The sequence below is a fragment of the Neofelis nebulosa genome, chromosome 18, assembly GCF_028018385.1.
Source record: "Neofelis nebulosa isolate mNeoNeb1 chromosome 18, mNeoNeb1.pri, whole genome shotgun sequence".
NCBI lineage: Eukaryota > Metazoa > Chordata > Mammalia > Carnivora > Felidae > Neofelis > Neofelis nebulosa.
In genome coordinates, this window is record NC_080799.1 from 6025158 (window position 1) to 6046583 (window position 21426).

The following is a 21426-nucleotide window of genomic DNA, read 5'->3' on the forward strand; positions in this document are numbered from 1 at the left end:
GCTCCACCGGGGCAGGGGCAAGAGTGGCTTAGTTTGGGGGGCAGCCAGGTCAAGAGGCAAAGGCCAGGTGGCAAAGCATATTGGGAGGTGGGGAATAGTCGTGGAAGTATTGGGTGTGGGTACGAGTGTTACGTCAGGGACGAGCTCGTGAGCCATGCTGAGTAGCTTGCGCTGTCCCCTGGCGGCCATGGAAGCCACTGGGGGCCACAGGGAGAAGAGCACTGAGTCAGCTGTGTGTGAGGAGATGATTTGGGAAGAGGAAGTCCATGAGTTAGGAACTTAGTCTGGGCAGGAGTTGATGGCAGGAGGAAGCCCGTCTGGTAGGGGAGAAAAATACTGAATTTCTGCTTAGACACTGAGTCAGAGGTGCCGAGTGAGGGGTGTCTGGAGGAAAAGTTCAGACCCTTTGTCTGGCTGAGCTGGGGAGAAGCAGAGCTCTGGGCTCACGAGTCAACACCCTATGTGTGCCAGTTGTGAGAACTAGGTGTCAACCATGGGTCCCTGCACCCCAAATGCCAGGCTAATGTTCTAGGTTTGTCTTCTTTTCATAAATCCTTTTCAGCTGCTTCTGGCGGTGTGTGAGAAGAGCACTCCCATTGGTACCAGCTGCCAAGGAGCCATGCTCCCGTCTATCACCAATGTCATCAACCTGGCTGACAGCCACGACCGAGCGGCCTTCGCCATGGTCACACATGTCAAGCAGGAGCCTCGGGAGCGAGAGAACAGCGAGTCCAAAGAGGAAGTAATGCTCCAGATTGTGTGGTCCTTCCTTTTCACAGCAGAATTCCCATTTCTGTGGACGAATTTTATATCAGCCTTAGATTTTGGGGGGGGTTGGGAGGGCAAGAGCAATGTATTAAAACCTGTCTCTACCTGAAAGTTCTGGATGTGGTACCTCCGTTCAGTTAGATGTTTCTTTTTTTTTATTATTGAGGTGTAACTGACATACAACATTATGTTAGTTTCAAGTGTCCGATGTAACGATCCAATATTTGTATATATTACTAAATGATCACCAGGATACCTCTAGTTAAGGTGTGTCACCATGCAGTTACCAGATTTTTTTTCTAATGAGAGCTTCTAACATTTACTCTCCTGGAAACTTCCAGATATGCAATACAGTAGCATTACCCATAGTCACCATGCTATACATTGATTGCATTCCCATGACTGACTTATAACTGGAAGTTTATACCTTTTGACCCCCCCCCCCCCCCCGCCCTTGGCCCATTTTGCCCTCTCCTAATCCTGCTGCCTCTGGCAAGCACCAGTCTGTTCTCCGTAAGATTTTTTTTTTTTTTGTTAAGATTCCACATATAAGTGAGAACATATGGTTTTTGTCATTGTCTGACTTCTTTCACTTAGCAGAATGCCTTCAAGATCCATCCATGTTGTTGCAAATGGCAAGATTTCTTTCCTTTTTATGGCTGAATAATACTCCATTGTACTTACACACACCACATCTTTATCCATTCATCTGTTGATAGACACTTAGGTTAAATTGATAAGCATCTCGTACTGCCATTTAATTTCGAGATAGATCACTTTATTGTGAGCTAGTCTTGCTTAGTACAGATTATTCTACTGTTCGGTGATTTTTCTCTCCCAAGTGAGAAGAAGCCGTGTTGTGTTAACAGCACTGCCCTAGGGAGGGACGCCTCCCAGGGCTCCAGCAGGTTCTACCAGCAGTCTGCTGTGAACCTCCCAAGTCTCCACCTCGTCCTGGTGGGAGCAACCCTGGAGCCCAGAACTGGCTAGCAAGGCCGAGGTCTTCGTCCCGATGACCCTCAGTGCTCCATGAGGAGTAGCCGCCACTACTCCAGGCATAGACCTTTAAACTTGGGTCTCCTTTAGGTTGTTTGCTCTTGGAAGCTCAGTCTTTCCCCGGAGTGCTGGGTTTTAGAAGCAGCCACCCAGGATTGCAAAAGGAGGCACCCTCTTTGCTCTGAAAGGGTAGTCTGATGCCACTCCTGAATGTGGGATATCTACTCATTCTATTATCAAATAAGAATTTAAAATCTCCTTCTGTTGCTGAACACTAAATGATCTAGTGATACAATCTTTGCTTCCTCTTACTCTCCTGTATGAAGTAAATTGCCAACTTGGAAGTCATTGTTGTGCTTTTTCAGGGGCACATACCAAATGGTTGATAACTCAGAGGCTTGCTTGATGATTGAATTTTGGCTGTGACTTCTCAGAGGCTTCAGACAGAAAGAAGGGTTTATTCCTTTTTAGGAATGAGTCCTATAAAACATCGTGCCAACAGGTTCTGTGCAGTGACCCTGACCATATTCTTAATCTGAATGAGCGAGGCAGCTGTACTGCATTTTGAGGAATGATAGGCTGTAATTCCTTATCATTGTTATTTTTACTGTTTAGAATTTGCACTTTTTCATTTTGCTTTCCACAATCCAAATAGAAGAGCAAAACCGTGATCTTTCCATAGTGTCATTTAGAGAGAGAGAAGTCTGATCTAGTCCATCTGCTTTGTTTATTTTAGAGCTCAAAGTATTTACATAGTTTTAAAATTCTGGGAAACTGCCTAGAATTTTACTTGCCAAAACTGTAACAAGGAGTTTGCAAGAGCTGTTTACTGGGTTTTCTCTAACTGTCTGACTTTTTGTTTTTGCCTGTTTGTGTTCTGTTTCACAGGACGTGGAGATTGACATTGAGCTGGCCCCGGGAGACCAGACCAGCACACCCAAAACCAAAGAGCTTTCTGAAAAGGACATCGGAAACCAACTGCACATGTTAACCAACAGACACGACAAATTCCTTGACACTCTTCGGGAGGTGAAGGTCTGTGTGGCTTCCGAGGGACGGTGGTGGTCTTCTCCCCTGAATATTTTGAATCCTAGAGCAGGATTACCCCACGGCAGTGTGAAGTTTTCTTCTACAAATTAGACGTATTTTCTCACTTTTTTCAGTTGACGCTATCATAATTCTGTGAGACTAAAGTGGATACTCTGTGTAAAGATTTGAGGAAGGAATTAGAGTATCTTATGGGAGAAAATAATTTTCCCACTGCTGTCCCTTGAAAGAAAGGATGAAATTGTTTACTAAAAATATAAGATGAGACACTGCTGAATTATTTTTCAAATGCAATAAAAAGAAAATGAGAATAGGTTAACATGGTAAATGAAGTTCACTTTGTAGGGAGAGGTCCTCCAGACGCACCTTTTGTTTTGTTTTTTGTTTTCTGGGTTTTTTTGAGAGAAAGCACAAGTTGGGGAGGTGCAGAGACAGAGGGAGAGAAAGAATCCCAAGCAGGCTCTGGCTCAGCACGGAACCCTACATGGGGTTCCATCGATCTCATGACCTGAGCCGAAATTAAGACTCGGACCCTCAACCGACCGAGCCACCCAGGCGCCCCCAAATGCATCTGTTTTGGGATATAGCCAGCTAGAAGCTTTTTGACTTCCTCAGACTCTTAGGTTAATTATAGAAGTGATGATTTTTAGTTAAAGACTACAAGAATTGGTTAAGGCCAGTACACCAAGTTGTTTTTGAAGAGTGTTACAAAGAAACAGCAATGATTCTGTTCAAATCAGGACCTAGGTGAAAAAAACGAGAAACAAACTACTTGTCACAGATAATTTGTACATTTAAAGTTCTCTGGTAACCTATTCTGAATTTGTGCGTTAAATCAAACTTTTAATTTGCATCTGAGTGATCACTGTGTTTATGTGTGGATAAACATAACACTTCGTCTTCCTGTGCACAGAACGGAAGCAGAGCATTCTTACATGTAGGTGACACACTTTTGTTCACAACTGAAGACTTGATAGGCCCCTGTCCCTCCTGTCATTTCTGCTGGAAAGAAGGGTGGTGGGTCAGTGCCCCCAAACCCAAAGGCCTTTCTTGGCTGACAGTCGCCATGATAAGTCACCATGTAGATACTGACTCATTGGTTGCTTTGGCGTAAGTTTAATGATCAGCTCATTGTGAAAGATCAGAGTACATTTTAGCAGTTCGTGTAACTGAATGAAACAGACAAGAGGACCAGCCCCGTGGGGCTCCTGTTCTACTGGGGGAAATAATAAACAGAGGTAAAATCGGTGTGGCTGTGTGGGCTGGTGAGTGCTGTGGAGAACAGTGAAAGCCACCAGGAGGCTTCAGAAGTCAGAGTGGCGTTCATGTTATTTTATCACGTGTTGATGGACGTTATTTTTCATATTTCTGTTTTTTGTAGAGCAAGGTGGGGTTATAAGTCACTGCGTTTGTAAGTCTGTTTGACCTTGACATTTTCCTTCCCGAGGCCCCTCCACCCGTGAAGTGGTCAGGGGCCAGTCGGTGCCTCCAGACAGTTTGTTTCTAAGTCCAGAGGGACTAGGAGGCACGTGAATGGGTCGGGTCCTTCATGGAACCAGGCGCTCCTGCCCTCTTCTCTGCCCTGGGCGTCTTGTCCCAGAATTGGCTGTCTTCCTCCCTGTGAGAAACGTGTTGACGCCAGCGTCCCCTCCTGTTCTCCTTGGCGTTGGCAGAGCCACCAGCCTCTCCGTGACAGTGTGTGAATGAGTACAGGCCGGGGACCTGTGGAATCCCCGACTCACGGCTCGAGATGAGCAGCAGGTGTGTGAACACGTGTGGCCCTTCAGCGCTCCGGCTCTGCTAGATTGACTTGGAGGCAGGAGGCCCCCGAGGCCGGGGAGGAAGGGGCAGCCACCGAGGTCCTCCGTGGTCGTTTCATCTCCGTCTGCCTCATGGGGCAGCCCGAGTACCAAACCGGAGCATTCTTCACTTATTAAATGTTTTCACCCATGTTCCTTGAAATGTTCGTAGCTTTGCTTTCTGCATTTTTAGTAGATGTGGACATGAGGGTGATTTCCCTTCCTCGGTTTGCTGTTGGAGAAAGGAGAGCCTGGTCATGACGCATGTGTCCCTGAAGCCCTGTCTCTGTGGGGAGGTGTGCCCCATGGGCCCAGTGGGCTTCCAGCAGGCTTGAAACCTGCCTGTTTGTAGGAAATATCGGCAGCCGATTCAGACTTTGAAAACCAGCAAAGCTGTGGACAAAGTCAGAGGCATCTGTGGATTTGATTCACCATCCAGGCTTTTAGTTCCTGACCCTGGCTCTTTCCATCTCGCCGGCCGTCAGCTGCAGACACTCTGGATCTTCAGTTCTTGATCTGTTCTGCAGAATTGTACTCTTTGGCCAAGAACTTCCCTTCTGTGCATGTGCTCCTCCTCTTTTCCTCTTTCATGTTTCCAGCTTTGATGGAGTCCCTGTGCCTCTTGTTAACACATCTGTGTCAGCATTGCGTTTATACTTTTTGGACGTGGTGGAACCATGTTAGAAAATGCCCTTAAAAGTTAGAAAATGCCCTAAAAGTCAAAAAATGTAGAGGCGCCTGGGTGGCTCAGTCGGTTAAGCATTTGCCTTCCACTTAGGTCATGATCTCATGGTTCATGAGTTTGAGCCCCTATATCAAGCTCTCTGTCCGTTCAGAGCCTAGAGCCTGCTTTGGATCCTGTCTCCTTGTCTCTGCTTCTCCCCCCACGTGTGCACGCTCACTCTCTCAGTAATAAACATTTAAAAGAAGTTAAAAATATGTAGGCACGTCACTGACTCCTAAGCACCCATGGGTTCCTCATGCTCAGAATCTGTGTTTATGCTCTGCTGTGACGCTTGATCTTTGAAAATTTGACAGTGGATAAGTGTCTGATAAAGCATGAGACAGCAGAGATAGCAGTATCTTGAGCGTGGACATGAGACCCCCTGCGTGGTTACATGGACCTTTGTTCTTTCCGTAGACGGGAGCACTGCTCAGCGCTTTTGTCCAGCTCTGTCACATTTCCACAACACTGGCAGAAAAGACGTGGGTCCAGCTTTTTCCCAGATTGTGGAAAATTCTGTCCGACAGACAGCAGCACGTGAGTCTGTCTTACATCCTGTTTTGGAAGATGTGGTTTTCGGTGTTGATAAATCTCGGTGAAAGAAAACAATCTTGGCTCAGTTTCAAAGGATGAGGCAACCACGCCTCATTCACTAATGGTGAATCCTCCCCAAATGTTGTCAGATGCTGTGTAAGAGAGCAAAGACCTCAGTTCACGTGTGCTTCGCTTGTAGGCTCTGGCTGGTGAGATCAGCCCGTTCCTGTGCAGCGGCAGCCACCAGGTGCAGCGGGATTGTCAGCCCAGCGCGCTGAACTGCTTCGTCGAGGCCATGTCCCAGTGTGTCCCCCCAATTCCCATCAGGCCCTGCGTTCTGAAGTATTTGGGGAAGACACACAACCTCTGGTTCCGGTCCACGTTAATGCTGGAGCACCAGGCTTTTGAGAAAGGTCTGAGTCTGCAGATTAAGCCGAAGCAAACCACGGAATTTTATGAGCAGGAGAGCATAACTCCACCCCAGCAGGTGAGGCCCACCTTGTCTTCTGGGTCACGTCTTCCTGGCCTGGGGCCTCACGGTTTCAGTAAGCCTCTCCTGAGCGATTTTAAGTTACAGCCCAGTGACGTTGCTTTATTGGGAGGAAGAGGAAAGGTTTTTATCAGGAGCACTCAAGAAACCATGCTCTGTTTTCAGGAGATCCTGGACTCCCTAGCTGAACTGTACTCTCTGTTACAAGAGGAAGATATGTGGGCTGGTTTGTGGCAGAAGCGTTGCAAGTATTCAGAGACGGCGACTGCCATTGCTTACGAGCAGCACGGATTCTTTGAGCAGGTAGCCACCACCCAGTGTCCAATGAGCCGGCTGAGCCGGATGGAGGAGGAGAGGTGGTTTCTAACATTGTCAAGTCAGAGTTCACGTTAAATAAGTTCACGTGTTTATTTGAAACACCCTGCGTAGAAAGGCCTTCTGATTGAAATCTCAGTTGAAGAGAAACACACATACATGACACAAACATTTTTGAAACTCAGTCCATGATCCTTTACTGTTAGTTGCTAACGTGGATGCTTTTTATCTGCAGTCAGTGGTCCTGTTGGAAGTGGCAGGTAGATTACATTCAGTGTTGAAATCTTAATCCTCGTGTTTGTCCTTTGTATGTAGCCTGGGCCGCTGTCCCAGGATATGGCTCTCGGCCTTGTGTAGGACACTGAGCCGCAGAAACTCCAGAACAGGCACGAGCTTTGGGCTCTGCTGTCCTCACTGAGGGACAGAGAGATTCATCCTGGGGCTCGGCGGTCTCTACACTGTCTGTTGTGACGGGCGAGGGGGCGGGAGGTACGGGGGCCATCCCTGTTCCCTGTGGACGTGGAGCCTCTCGGGTGGCAATGATCTTAGAGAAGAGCTTAGGGCACCCCCAGGCCTGAGATCCAGGTTGTCCTAAATAATTGAGAGCGTGATTAACTTCTCCAGGCACAAGAATCTTATGAGAAGGCAATGGACAAAGCCAAGAAGGAGCATGAGAGGAGTAACGCGTCCCCTGCTATCTTCCCAGAGTACCAGCTTTGGGAGGACCACTGGATTCGGTACGCCAGCGTGCTTGATGCATTCAGGAGTCCGTGAAGAGATCCAGTAAAAAAAGTCTCTGAAATTTCCTCATGTGTGTTTTTAAAAGGGGACTTCGCTACTTTCGCTATGGCCTTATTATGAAGAAAGGAACAACTTCTTCCAGTTCTCCGAGCTCTCCACTGTGTTGTGGCGGGCAGCCCTTGGTGTTCTGGGGGAGCTGTTATTTCAGAGAGCGGGTGGCTCACTGCCATGGGCACCTTGGGGGAAAAATTTGCTCTGGGGGGAAAATTTCTGTTTTCTTCTGTGGAATGGCAACAAACGACTTAATGTCTTGTCTCCTGCCCTGTCTCAGTCTGCGAGTGTGTTGGTAACTGACCTTGTGCTCTTGAATCCCTGGTCTTCTAGGTGCTCGAAGGAGTTGAACCAATGGGAAGCCTTGACGGAGTATGGCCAGTCCAAAGGGCACATAAACCCTTACCTCGTCCTCGAGTGTGCTTGGCGGGTGTCCAACTGGACCGCCATGAAGGAGGCACTGGTGCAGGTGAGGCCACTTTCCTGCTGCCTGATAACTCACTGGGCCCAGATTATGTTCTCCACAGCCGCATGGGTCCCTTCCACAAAGCCCTAAGTCTCTAGAGTGTTCTCTTCACTTAGAACAAACTGGGCATTTTGGCAGATGAAAAATAGCACTTGGGAAGCAGGCATTATTTTTGGTCGTCTCTAACCCCTTTCCTGGATCGGTTCCATCTAGGCGTTAGATTAAGTAGTAGTCCGTCGAGGCGGACTTGGTGCAGAAGCACGGCTGGAAGTGCAGGCAGCAAGGGCACATCCCGGGCCGGGCCTGGCGGTAAGGTCTGCTGAGTGATGTGGTGTTACAAAGTGTGTTCTGTGTCGCACGAGTGAAAGCAGCGTAGTGTAACGGAACTTGAGTCATTAACTTGGTTGAGCCCCACTTCTTTTTTTAAGTTTATTTTGAGAGACAGTGGGTACACAAGTGCAGGGAAGGGGCAGAGAGAGAGGGAGAGAGAGAATCTCAAGCAGACTCCATGCTGTCAGTGCAGAGCCCGACACAGGGCTGGATCCTGGGAACTGTGAGGTCATGACCTGAGAGTCGGATGCTTAACCAGCTGAGCCACCCAGGTGCGCCCTGAGCTCCACGTTTTTTAAGGTGAAGTTCCATCCAGCAGAACTGAGTACCCAGCGGGAAGGTGGGCACAGAGGTGCAGCTCCCTCTGTCTCCACTGGGGGAGATCAGGCCCCGAAAGCTGCAGTATTGCACGGTACGACTCTGTGTCATCTGGACCCCACGTTAGGCAGTCCTCGGATGCAGCCGTTCTTTTTGCTCCTCATTTGTCATCTGGGCCCTTCCTCCTGTTCCCCTTCGGCCTCCTTCCCTGCTCCTCCTCGGCTCTCCACCTTTTCCCTGTGACGTTCATGCTTGGGGTTGAGCTGAAGGAAGTGCTACCGTCCTGTCCTCACCTGCCCTTCTTCCCAGTAGGGTTTAGTTACATCCACACCACTGATTTTCCTCTTCTCTTGTCATTTGGAGATGGCAAGAGCACGTGGGATTATGGGGCTGCTTTCTCGCAAATGAGGAGTCCAGAATTTTAACCTGTATTGTGGTTACTGTGGTTCCTGATGTTACTCTTTAACAAACATGTAGAAGGTCATGGAACTGAGATGGTCGCAGACCGTGTGAACAGGGCTTGACTTTGGGGTTGGGATCTGGAAATTGCTCATCTGATGCAGGGAGTTTGTTACTCCCAGAGATGACCAGTCTCGTGTTATGGGTAAAATACAGATTTTTTTTTTTTTTTTCTGACAAAATTTATTTACGTTCTACTGAGTAAATATTTATAGCTCGATCTGATGTTTCCTTTTTACTCCCTTCCCAGGGTTTCACTTAGCCAAATACATACAGCGTCATGCTATCCATAACCTGATCAGTGAATTTCTTCTTTCAGAAGCACTTGATAATTTTCCAAAGACTTGTAAGGCACATGCTGATTAGGAAAAAGCTCAAAGTATGTGAATAAACATTCTTAGGAATCTGCAATAAATTCAAGTAATTCAAGTAGTCTTCATAGTCCAAAATTATTTACTCGTTTACTAATACTTAAAGGAAAAAAATCAAATGACTTCTGTTTTCGTTCCTGTGCATTGTGATTCCAGGGCTGCTTGCAGAAGTACCATTATTTCTTGGTTTGGGTTAATAAACGGCATAGGAAACAGAAGAGATGCCTGTGTTCTTGGTTTACGGAGGATAGGTGTGCTGATTGACAAAAGCCCATCTTCCTGAATAGTGTTTAAGTCCAGAAAATGTGAGGTCGGTGTGATTTTAGAGGATTGTATTAGAAGCACATGTTTCGACAAGTCTGTCTTCCTGAATTTCTTCCATCATTGGGTTATTGAGATCGAGAGAGGCTGTGAATGTGAGCATGCTTGAAGAAGTGAGGTGTCAGAAAAAAGCCAGAGAGTTCTATGAATGCAGGATGGCGCTGTCTTCACCACCCTCGTCATACTTGCGTGATTTAGGTGGTATCAGGGCACTAAAATGTGTATCGGGTTTATTTGCTAACGATGCTTCAGAACGAATGTTACGTTGGTCTCACATCGAATCCTATAAAATACCTTCAGCGGAGAGATGCTTTCTTCTTAACACACAGAGATTATTTTGAAAAGACCTTAATTTTTTTATCATTTGTTTTTAAATGCTCTGTAAGAGACTGATCAAATGAGACAAGTTGTAATGCTTTCTTCAGCAGGTGGTTGGCAAATAGAGCTTTCCAGGGCAGAAAGGGGGAGCATGTGGAGCCTTTACGTGGCTCTGAGCCATGGGGGGGGAGGGGGGGCCGGGTCAGAGCCAACGAGAGGAAATGTGACCGCTCTGGGCTCAGTCTGCTTCATAATAGAACTGATAACTAAGATAGAAGAAATCTAGGGGAAATTAAGTGACACTGAAATTTATGAGTGTTTTCTCATATTCCTAACCTAAACCATCGACTTTTGCTTCCTTCTATAACATGGAACAAGTTAGATTAGTTTCTCAGGCTAACAGTTATGAACTGGAAACAATTCAAAATTATATCGATCCGAGTGGAGGTGAACGTATATTTAATACTTTGGAAATTCTCTGGCTGACTTTGTAGCCGAGCGGTGGTCGTTAATCTTTTCTATCACAACAGCGATCAGTTTCCCTCTTTTTTGGAATCACTAATGACCTTAAAGTGAGGACCCTGTAGAGACTTGGGTGCTCACTGGTTTTGGGAAAAGGAGAGTATCTAGGAAATGTAACCTACATGCCTGACTTCTGAAAAGAAAAGAAGCATCTATTCATGGCTTAATGTCTGTTTATCTCCTTGTAAAATTGGCTCCCAAACAATCGGCCTACCATGTTGACCCTTCACACTGAAAGGAAGTTTGCCCATTGCATCCACGCACTGTGTTTTCACCACCAGGTGGAAGTAAGTTGCCCCAAAGAGATGGCTTGGAAGGTCAACATGTACCGCGGGTACCTGGCTATCTGCCACCCCGAGGAGCAGCAGCTCAGCTTCATCGAGCGCCTGGTGGAGATGGCCAGCAGCTTGGCCATCCGCGAGTGGCGGCGGCTGCCGCACGTGGTGTCGCACGTGCACACGCCTCTTCTCCAGGTGGGTACGCGCGTGTCCTCGGGCAGTCTCGGGGGCCGTCACAGCAGGCCACCCCCTGGCCAGGCTTAGGTCCGTAAACTGACCTGGATGACCGAGAGGAAGATCCTCTCACCTGTCCTGTCCTCTCTCATTCAAGCTGTTCTCAGCGAAAGGAAGGCCAGAGTCTCAATCCTGAGGGATGAAATGTGGCTTCTCTTTTGGGAGCTTCTGTGGCCTATAAATGACAGATGACATCCCACGAGTGACTTTGAGGATTCTTAATTTTGCTCTAGGCATTTTCTTTCACGTCCCCTGTGCCACCATCAATGTGTGATGCCACTGCACAGCCTAAAAAGTCCTGCGTCCTCAGAGACCCTTAAGATTGCCGGTCTAGCCTGTGCCTTAGCCTCTTCCTCTGTGGGTCATCTCCCTGTTGCTGACAGTGTGTTCCAGCCACACAGGCCACCTGTTCAGCTGCTCAGCTCTGACGCAGTCTCTCCCCACAGCCCCTCACATGTGCTGCTTCTCTCCATAGACCCCCCTTCTTCCCACCCCTCTGGCTGCCCTTGAGACTCTGTATAAGCAGGAAGTGACAGCTAAGGCAGGACTGAAAATCGCCTGGTTGAGTGTCAAATGCATGCCAGGGCAGGCACACGGCCCCTCAGCAAAGGCCGAGAGACTTAACTGGTTTTGGTCTTTTGGGGAAATCTCTGGTTAGCTAGCTGACCACAGAGCTAACTGAGCAGAGACTTAAGTGGGTGCATTTTACAAATAATATAGAAATAGTGTACCAACGTACTTACCATAGTAGGGATTCCAGAAGGAATGAAGCCAGAAAAGGGGCTGATGGGGCATTTGAAGAAATAAGGGCTGAAAACTGCCCAAATTTGATAAGGAACCCAATTTCATTTACAAAGGAGATGTACAGATGATCTTACAAGCAAGGGAACAGCTGCTCAGCATCAGTCATTAGGAAAACGCAAATCAAAACCATGGCAAGATACTATTTCATACCTACTAGGATAAAAAAGGCAGTAACATGTTGGTGAGGATGTGGAGGAATTAGAACCCACATTATACTGCTGGTGGGATTATAAAATAGCCTGGAAACAGTCTGCCGGTTCTTCAGAATATGAAGTGTAGAATGACCATATGACACCTGTTTCAGTCCTAGAGAAATTAAAACACAACCACACAAATACTTGTACGCCGATGTTCCCAGCAGCATAGTGTACATTAAATAGCCAAAATGTGGAAACTAGCCACGTGACCCTCCACTGACGAGTAGATAAAAAGTGGCGTGTCTGGGCAGTATGAAGGAGTGGAGTCCTGGTACAGGTGGGTGAGCCTTAGAAATACCCTGAGTGAAGAAGCCAGGCACAGAAGGCCATATGCCGTCTAACTCCACTTACGAGAAGTGCCCAGGATAGGGCACTCCACGGAGACAGAGCAGGCCAGTGATTGTCACCTTCGTGGAGAGGAAGGATGCAGCGAGGCCGCTGAACGGGTCCAGGGCCGCTGTGGGGAGTGATGAGAATGTTCCATACTTAGGTGCTGTTGATGATTCTGCAGTGCTGAGAATATATTAAAAACTACTGAACTGAAAACTTGAGTGATTTCAGTGATATTTTAATTGTATGTCTGTAAAGCTGTTGTAAAAGAAATACCCCACTGTTGGGTTTCTGGTGAGGTTTTGGTGAGAGGGAGGTTTCAGGACACTGAAGGCAATGCCCTGAACTTGAGGTGCGGATAGAGAGCAGAGATTCATGCAGGCAGTGTCTACCACTAAGCTCAGTCAACGAGCTAGCAGGTGCCAAGCCTAGTGCCATGTTGGCGAGGATGTAACACTTTTGAAACAAAAATTCTGCCCCAGAGGAGCATCCAGCTGGAGAGAGGGCAGCCATAAGAAGCAAAACTTAAAACAGGAATTCAGTGCCGTGTGGTAGGACAGGGAGTAAACACAGGATTCAGAGAAGGGAGAAATCCCTGTGGGAGGGAGTAGAACCTTCCAGGTAGGATTTGGATAGGATCGGGATTGTGCCAGGGCATTTCCATCAGTTTGGAGCCAGCAGCTCATCAGGGTGTAAAGGGCAATGAATTGGACAGACCCACGAGAGACATGACTGAAGATGTATGTGCCAGCCCAAAGGGATCACCTGTGAATCCTGTTTTCAGATGCATGGTGTGGCTATGGGTTTAAGTTGCTGGAAGGAGGGCCTGAGGGCAGGGGGCCAGGCTGCTGTGGTCTGAGCTCGGTAGGAGAGCCACACTTCGTTGGTGGCAGAGGGAATGGGAAAGAACTAGTGTGGGGGGACTGCCGTTAGCAAGGTGTGCTGCCCACACCACTGTCGTCCCTCTCCTATCGCGGTAGCCGCAGAGCTGAGCTTTTAAAAGTCGGGGGAGCACAAGAGCACACTTTGGGGTGAAGAGTAAGTGAAGCGTGGCCTTGAGGTGTCTATACGAGCTGGAGAGCTTCCTCGGTGAGTTGTGACAGCCTGACAGTCGTTGGATTGCTGAAGGGCTCTGGTTTATGTTCCTCATGTGCCCTTCAATGCTTACCGTGGAATCCCTTCTGCCGGTCCCATTCAGGCAGCCCAGCAAATCATTGAGCTTCAGGAAGCTGCACAAATAAACGCAGGCTTGCAGCCGACCAACCTGGGCCGGAACAATAGCCTACATGACATGAAGACGGTGGTGAAGACTTGGAGGAACCGGCTGCCCATCGTGTCTGATGACTTGTCCCACTGGAGCAGCGTGTTCATGTGGAGGCAGCATCATTACCAGGGTAAACCTACCTGGTCCGGCATGCATTCATCATGTAATTTTCCAGACACCCCACTGTTCTGGTTTCATGTCTTGGTTTTGTCGTGTTTTTTTTTCTTTTACCAGATTTTCTATTTTCTGGCAGGTTGGGTAGGTGGTGGTTGGTATGGCAAGGGTAGAAGTGAAGGCAGTGAAAGGTGGGGAGATTTCCCCACCCTGTTAACACTTTGCTGGCACAGGAGCTGCTGGGGTGCAGGCCGGGGGATCGGAGCTCCGGGGTGTGGCGCTCGTTGTGAAGGTCCCCGAGGAAGAGCCACTTGAAGGTGGCCGTGTGGAGGCTTCTCCAGTTTTCCTGGGCCTTTTGGCTCATCCCCTCACCCCGCCAGACTTCTGTTTAGAGCCACCTTTGCCATTTAGTTAGCCACAATGGTAAATGCTCAGCTCACTAGTCAGCGCTTTTTACACCTTACTCTTGCGTAAAATACTTTCTTTGTGTAAAATGCAAGGAAAGGTAACGGGTTTATCACAGAGCTTCCCGTTTTCATAAGCCATGTGTGTGTGTTTTTCATTTTTTATTTAAGCCTTATCGTGGAACACTTTGAGAAATGTTTCGCGGAGACTGATAGCTCTTTTCTTTGCTCTCTAGCGATTGTAACTGCATATGAAAACAGTTCTCAGCACGATCCAAGTTCAAACAATGCCATGCTCGGGGTGCATGCGTCTGCTTCTGCGATCATCCAGTATGGGAAAATTGCCCGAAAACAAGGACTGGTCAATGTAGCTCTGGACATACTAAGTCGTATTCACACTATTCCAACTGTGCCTATTGTGGATTGCTTCCAGAAGATTCGACAGCAAGTCAAATGCTACCTCCAGCTGGCAGGAGTCATGGGGAAGAACGAGTGTATGCAGGTACAGTGACAGCGGAAGCCCCTTTGCTGAGGCGGTCTGGCGAAGAGCGAGTGCCCACGTGCGAACTCCTGGTGCAAATTGTAGGGAAAGCGAGCCAGAACTTTCTGAAAGCACAGCGTCGCGAGTGGGAGACTGTCCTTTCAAAAACCGAAAGGGAAAGGAAAGCACTGGAGCGTTTGAAGTACATTTTATGGTCTCAGCTCTATACTACGCTTGGTTAAGGTTATGTAAGGAAAGAAAATGAAAAACTGATTATGAGGGTATAAGGGAGATTTTGACGACGATCAGAGGAACGTTAATAAAAACGAAGAGACGAACTAGACGCATAAAGTTATAGAAAAAAACAGTATCCTTTAAGGTGTCCAGCGCTGAATCTGGCATTTAGCAATTCACTTAGGAGCTGTCTGTCTGTCCATCTAGAGCTGTTTGTGGTGGGCGAGGTCTGCTGTCAACTTCACGTACACTTGTTGATGACCTTTAGGGCTTACCGCCTAGCTAAATATTTTGATGAAATTTCAGTAACTCTTTTCCTACTTTTTTTGTTTGTTTGTTTTTAAACAGGGCCTTGAAGTTATTGAATCTACAAACCTAAAATACTTCACAAAAGAGATGACTGCTGAGTTTTACGCCCTGAAGGGAATGTTCTTGGCTCAGATCAACAAGTATGTATGTTACGTAGAAGGAGAGTAAGAGGAAAATTCGTCAGATTATGTAAATAGTTTTTTATAACTTGAAGTGCCTGTGAAGCTCAAAGTCTGTATGGTTCGGTGACAGTTGTCAGGTGTGATGTTTCAGGTGTCCTATCTCTGTGAAGATCGTAAGTTGCGGCAGATTGGTAAGCCAGTTTGATGTATAGAACTTAGAGGCGTTTTTTTTTTTTAAAAATGAGTTGCTTGAACACAAAAATGCTGATGGCATGGATTCATTTCCCCATTTTCGCAGCATGACATTTTGGACCAGAGGTGATTTCTTTCATTCCTTTTATGGAGACATTTCCTGTTTTAGAGCAGGGGACCAGTCGGTAGTAACATGCAGGCCAAACCCAGCCAGGATCTGGTTTTTATAAGTGATGTGCTGGGACACACCGATCCCCACTGACACTGCCTGTGTGGCCACTTTCACACTACAGCCACAGTTGTGACAAATTGTTGGGCCCACGAAGCCTAAACCTGCTTGTCATCTGGTGCATTACAGAAAAAGGTCACAGAATCCTGTTTTGCAGAAATGCACATCAGATGAAGTTTTATAAGAAGTGTACAAATGAGATATACTGACAAGATGCTGCTCGATGCCGTATGTAGAGTTTGAAGCGCTCTCAGACTCTCACGTTTTCAACAATAGGGGTTACTTCTTTAGCTTATTTTAAATAAGGAAGTGATTTTGTCAAAGTAAAAGGTTTTTTTTTGGTTTTTTTTTTTGTTGTTTTTAGTGTTTTAAATTCATATGACATAAAATAACCCATTTGAAAGCATACGGTTCAGTGGGTTTTAGTACATTCACAGAGTTGTACACATCACCACCTGCTATTTCTAAAACCTTTCCATCATCCCCAAAAGAAACCACATACCTGTTAGCAGTCACTCCCTATTTTCTCCTTCCTTTGTCCCCTGACAGCTGCTAATCTTTTCCTATCTCTATGACGTGCCCATTCTCAACATTTCGTATAAACGGAACCATACAGTCTGTGGCCTTTTGTGCCCAGCTTCTCACACAGCATCATGGTTTTAAGGGTTGTCTGTGCTGCAGCCGATGCAAGTGCTTTGCTCCACTTTGTGGGTAAAGAACGCTCCACTGTGTGTCTATACGTTTTATTTATCTGCTCAACAGTTAATGGGCATTTGGATGGTTTCTGCTCGTGGCTGCTGTGAGTCATGTTGCTGTGAACATTCACGTACAAGGTTTTGTGTGAGCATGTGCTTTCACTGGTCTTGGGGACACATACTTCAGAGTGAAATCACTGGGTCACGTGGCACTTACCTTTTTGAGAATCTGCCAAACGGTTTTACACAGTGGCTGCTCCATTTTACATTCCCACCAGCAGTCTCTATGCTTTCCAGTTTCTCCGCATCTTTGCCAACACTCATTATTTCCCACTTTGCTGATCACGGCCATGCTGGTGCCTCGCTGCAGTGTTGACCGTCCTTTTCCTGGTGGTGGGTGGTGTTGAGCATCTATCCTTCTCCCCGGAGACGTGTGTTCGGTTATTTTGCCCATTTCTTAGTTGGATTATCTGACTTTTTACCTTCGAGCTCCAGTTCTTACACGTGTGGACGAAGGTCTCTCTGTCGGGTGTGTCACTGCAACGCCTCATGTTCTTGCCGGTGCCCACAACGCACACAGCCTCTCGTTTCGAAGTCCAGTGCATCCGTTTTCTTAGGCTGCTCGTACTTCTGATGCCATAGCTAAGACCCCACCACCGAACCCACGGTCACAAGATTTACTTCTGTGATTTCTTGAAAGAGTCTTACGGGTTTAGCTCTCGCATTTAGGTCTGTAACCATTTTGAGTTAATTTTTATACGTGGCATGAGGTAGTGGTCCAGATACGTTCTTTGGCACTTGTACGTACTGTGTCCCAGCACCATTCCTTGAAAAGACTTACTTCCCCGTAGAATGACCTTGGCACCCTTTTTGAAAGTTAGTCGACCAGAGGAATCCAGGTTTGCTTCTGGACACTCGGTTCCATCCCCTGATGTACGTCTGTCCTTACACGGCTGCCACACCGTGTTGCTCACTGTTGCTTTGCAGTAAAGTTTGAAACAGGGAAGTGTTCTTCAGCTTGATTCTTGTTCGATATTGTTGGCTGTTTGGAGTTGCTAACGTTTTTCCACGTGAACGTTAGGTTATCCATTTCTGTAAAAGAGGCAGCCAGGATTGTAGAGCTTGAATCCGTAGGTTAACTTGGGGAATATTGTCATCATAATGATATTAAATCTTCCCATTCACGAACACAAGAGGTGTTTATCTTTGTTTCATTTAACAGTGTTTTATAGCTCTTAACGTCCAAGTCTTGCATTTTTTGGTGTTAAATGATTCCTAAAAGATCTTAATGTTACTGTAAATCATTTTCTTAACTTTATTTCTAGATTCTCCATTGCTAAAGTATAGAGATACAACTGAATTTTGTATACTTCTCTTACATTTTCAACTTTGTGAAGTGTTTATTTACTCTGATCGTTTTGTGTGTGTGTGTGTGTGTGTGTGTGTGTGTGTGTGTGTGTGTGTGTATTCTTGGGGGTGTTCTTTACATAAGATCGCGTCATCTGCAAATGGAGATAATTGTACATCTTCGTCTCCAATCTGGATGCCTTTGCTTTTTTCTTGCCTAATTGCTCTACCTGGGACTTTGAATACTGAGTTCAGGAGAAGTGGTGAAAGTTCTTGCCTTGTTCCTAATCATAGAGGAAGACCTTTCAGCCTTTCCGCACTGACTGTGATGTTACCGAGGGGCTTTTTGTGTGTGGCCTTTATTCTGTTAGGGTAGTTTCCTTCCATACCTAGTTCGTGGGCCGTGTTTATCATGAAAGGGTGTTGGATTTCATCAAATGCTTTTCCTGCACCAACTGATGGGCTCCATGTTTTTCCTCTTCATTCTGTTCATGTGATGCGTCACATGGGCTGACTTTTTGTTTGTTGATCACCACCTTGTGTTGCAATAAATCTCATTTGACCTTGATCATGGTGTATGATCCTTTTCATGCGGTTGGATTCGATCTGCATTTAGATTCACAAGGGCCAGGAATATCTAGTTCTTTCGTGTCTTGTACGTTGTTGGAAGATGCAAAACCGTCTCTTATTTGCAGCTAGTGACATGGTGCAATCACTGTGGAAAATGGTTTGTCAGCTCCTCAAAAAATTAAATGCAGAATTATCCTATGACCTGGGAATTCCAGTCTTAGATGCATAGGCAAGAGAATAAGGAATGGTGCTCAAGCAGGCACTTGCTCACGAGTGTTCATAGCAGCTCTATGCACAGTACCGGCACAGACAAAACTTGGCAAAACAGCTCAAGTGAATGGGTAAGCAGTGCAACGGACAGAAGTGAGACGTAAAAAGGAACAAGAGGCTGACGCTGCCTACAACATAGGTGAACCTCAGGCGCTGTGCTGAGAGAAGCCAGACGCAAAATCACGTGATACATAATCCCGTTTATACGAACCATGCAGATAAGGTCAAGGCACAGAGCCAGAAAGCTGGCTGGCAGTCACCAGGGGCTGAAGGTTGGGGGAAACAGAGACCGACTGCTCCGTGGTGTGGGTTTCGTTTTGGGATGATGACAGTGTTTTGGAACCCAATTGAGTAGCAGTTGTATGACATTTTGAGTGTACTAAACACCATTGAATTATCCATCTTAAAATGCTTGGTTTTATGTTACACAAAGCTCACCTAAAAATAATTATGCTCTGATTTGTGTCCTCTCAGATCTGAGGAAGCAAACAAAGCCTTTTCTGCAGCTGTACAAATGCACGACGTGCTGGTGAAAGCTTGGGCCATGTGGGGCGACTACCTGGAGAACATCTTCGTGAAGGAGCGGCAGCTGCACCTCGGGGTGTCCGCCATCACCTGTTACCTGCATGCCTGCCGGCATCAGAATGAGAGCAAATCGAGGAAATACTTAGCCAAGGTGAGAACGAAAGAACCGGTTTTCCCCGAAGGCCTCCAGTAGCCTTAAGGCTTCCACGAGGAATCGGCTGTTTCCTAATCCGTGCTGGGGTGGGGGGGGGACTGTCTCACGCCTGCACCATCGGTCCCCATCACTCTTGACAGCATCTGTCATGGTTCCATTTGCGAACTAAGAAAACTTGAGTCCAGTGTTCTCTGTGGGGTCTCCCTCTGGAGACTGCCGGGGAGGCTGTCGGCGGGCGGGGTGGGGGGAGCGGTGCTTACCTGCCGGACACCCCATAGATGCTCACATCTCACCTGCAGGGAAGGTGCGCATGGTCACAGAGCTGCCCAGCTCTAGTCGCAGGGGGCGTGAGATCCTCTGACTTCCACAGACACTGCAGGGTGAGGTCACAGCTGCTAGAGTTCTTGTCCCATATCCCCAGCACCGTGCCATGGACCATGCCGAGGGTGACTGCTTGACCCTGAGGCTGCTTCCTCAGCGTGGCTTCTCGTCTTTTTACTTACGTAATTCTTATCAATTTATTCAAGAAACAGAAACAAAACCCAGAATTAGTCCTTGTAGAAAACGTAGGAGTAAGTTCTGCTTTTCTGTTTTGTCCGTTAAGGGTTTGGGTTTCTTAGGATTCCTTGATTTGACGTCAACATCTGGAATGAATGTCAGCACCTGGTATTTAAAAGTGACCCTAGAAACACAGACTAGCTATAGTGATGCAGAGAAGCTGCCTAAGTATCTGACTTCGGATTTGCCTACTTCTCAATATAATTGTTGCAGACAGTGGACACCAGGCTGCCGCGTGTGGCCCACCTGACGCCGGGGTGCTGTTCATCAGAGATTTTTGGCAAAAGGCCCTTTTGTTTTGGTGAGGTCATGAGTGTGAATTCGGAGGTCACTGGCCACTGGTCGCCGGCAGGTTGGGGCAGTTAATGATTGGCAGTAATGCTGAGTCTACATAAGGACCGTGTGCACACTTGGGGTTTTATCCGTCTGTGATTTATACGTGAAGTTTAGCAGCATTGGCCATTTCGTACGTACTTTTCACACATTGCCCATAAGGCTATTCTATGTGCTATGTTGGGGAAAAGGCACCGGATTAAGGGCCTCAGAATCTTTATTCACCTCTAGGATTTTTCCTCCTGTCTTAGGTGCTGTGGCTTCTGAGTTTTGATGACGACAAAAATACTTTGGCAGATGCTGTCGACAAATACTGCATCGGCGTGCCGCCCATCCAGTGGCTGGCCTGGATCCCCCAGCTGCTCACCTGCCTGGTTGGCTCCGAGGGGAAGCTGCTTTTGAACCTTATTAGCCAGGTGCGAATAACAAGGTCTCTTTGTTCACAAGAAAATTATGTCTTCATTTCACATTGTTTTTTCTGGAAAGAAGGTGCATGCTCAAAACACTGAAAATAAGTGAAAGATAGGAAGATGTACACATTTAGACATCACTTGATCTGAAGCACAGTTAGATGTGATCGAAGAATTAGGGGCACCTGGGTGGCCCAGTGTGTTAAGCATCCAACTTCACTTCAGGTCATGATCTCGCAGTTTGTGAGTTCGAGCCCCGTGTCGGGCTCTGAGCTCCGTGCTGACAGCTCAGGGCCTGGGGCCTTCTTTAGATTCTGTGTCTCCCTCTCTCTCTGTCCCTCCCCTGCTCACTCGCTCACTCTCTCTCTCTCAAAAAATAAAAGCCTTAAGGAAAAAAAAAAGCAGCGATTGAAGAATAGGTCAAGGTCGCAGTGAAATAAGCCACTCGGTTGTTACGTGTTAAAATGCCAATTTTTTTGCTTGCGTATGATGCCACATAAAGATGCAAATGAAACAAGCGTTCTCTTAAAATGAACAGTTACTAGTGGTTACTCTGAGATACAGTGAGATGCGTATCTGATCGTAGCTGGTTTCCCATCATCGTGCCGGAACCCTTTGGAGCCTCCCTCCAAACTGAAGTCAGCATAATGGTAGCCTTGTCCCACCTTGTGCAGTTGTGCAGGGTGAAAGCTGTGTGCACTGGGGACGGGCTTTGGAGATGGGACACACTGGGGTCCTGTGGGCTCTCATGACCATTAGTTGAGATGATTTCAGATTGTCCCTCTTCTGTGAGAAGCCTGCT

At 47.0% G+C, this 21426-nt stretch overlaps 1 protein-coding gene across 13 annotated transcripts in view; it reads left to right on the plus strand.

Annotated features, from left to right (window-relative positions):
• TRRAP (transformation/transcription domain associated protein) overlaps positions 1-21426 on the plus strand; it is a 115365-nt gene that overhangs the window by 73815 nt on the left and 20124 nt on the right. For 9 of the 13 annotated variants that reach the window (XM_058710937.1, XM_058710946.1, XM_058710940.1 and 6 more), the window contains 13 exons: positions 563-742; positions 2653-2799; positions 5752-5871; positions 6068-6355; positions 6524-6661; positions 7298-7410; positions 7799-7934; positions 10852-11043; positions 13612-13840; positions 14432-14697; positions 15259-15359; positions 19119-19320; positions 20466-20630. In XM_058710937.1, coding sequence (XP_058566920.1) covers positions 563-742; positions 2653-2799; positions 5752-5871; positions 6068-6355; positions 6524-6661; positions 7298-7410; positions 7799-7934; positions 10852-11043; positions 13612-13840; positions 14432-14697; positions 15259-15359; positions 19119-19320; positions 20466-20630 — 2277 coding nt within the window. The remainder of the gene's footprint in view (positions 1-562; positions 743-2652; positions 2800-5751; positions 5872-6067; positions 6356-6523; positions 6662-7297; positions 7411-7798; positions 7935-10851; positions 11044-13611; positions 13841-14431; positions 14698-15258; positions 15360-19118; positions 19321-20465; positions 20631-21426) is intronic. The other 4 variants (XM_058710945.1, XM_058710944.1, XM_058710950.1 and 1 more) reach the window with 1 other exon arrangement.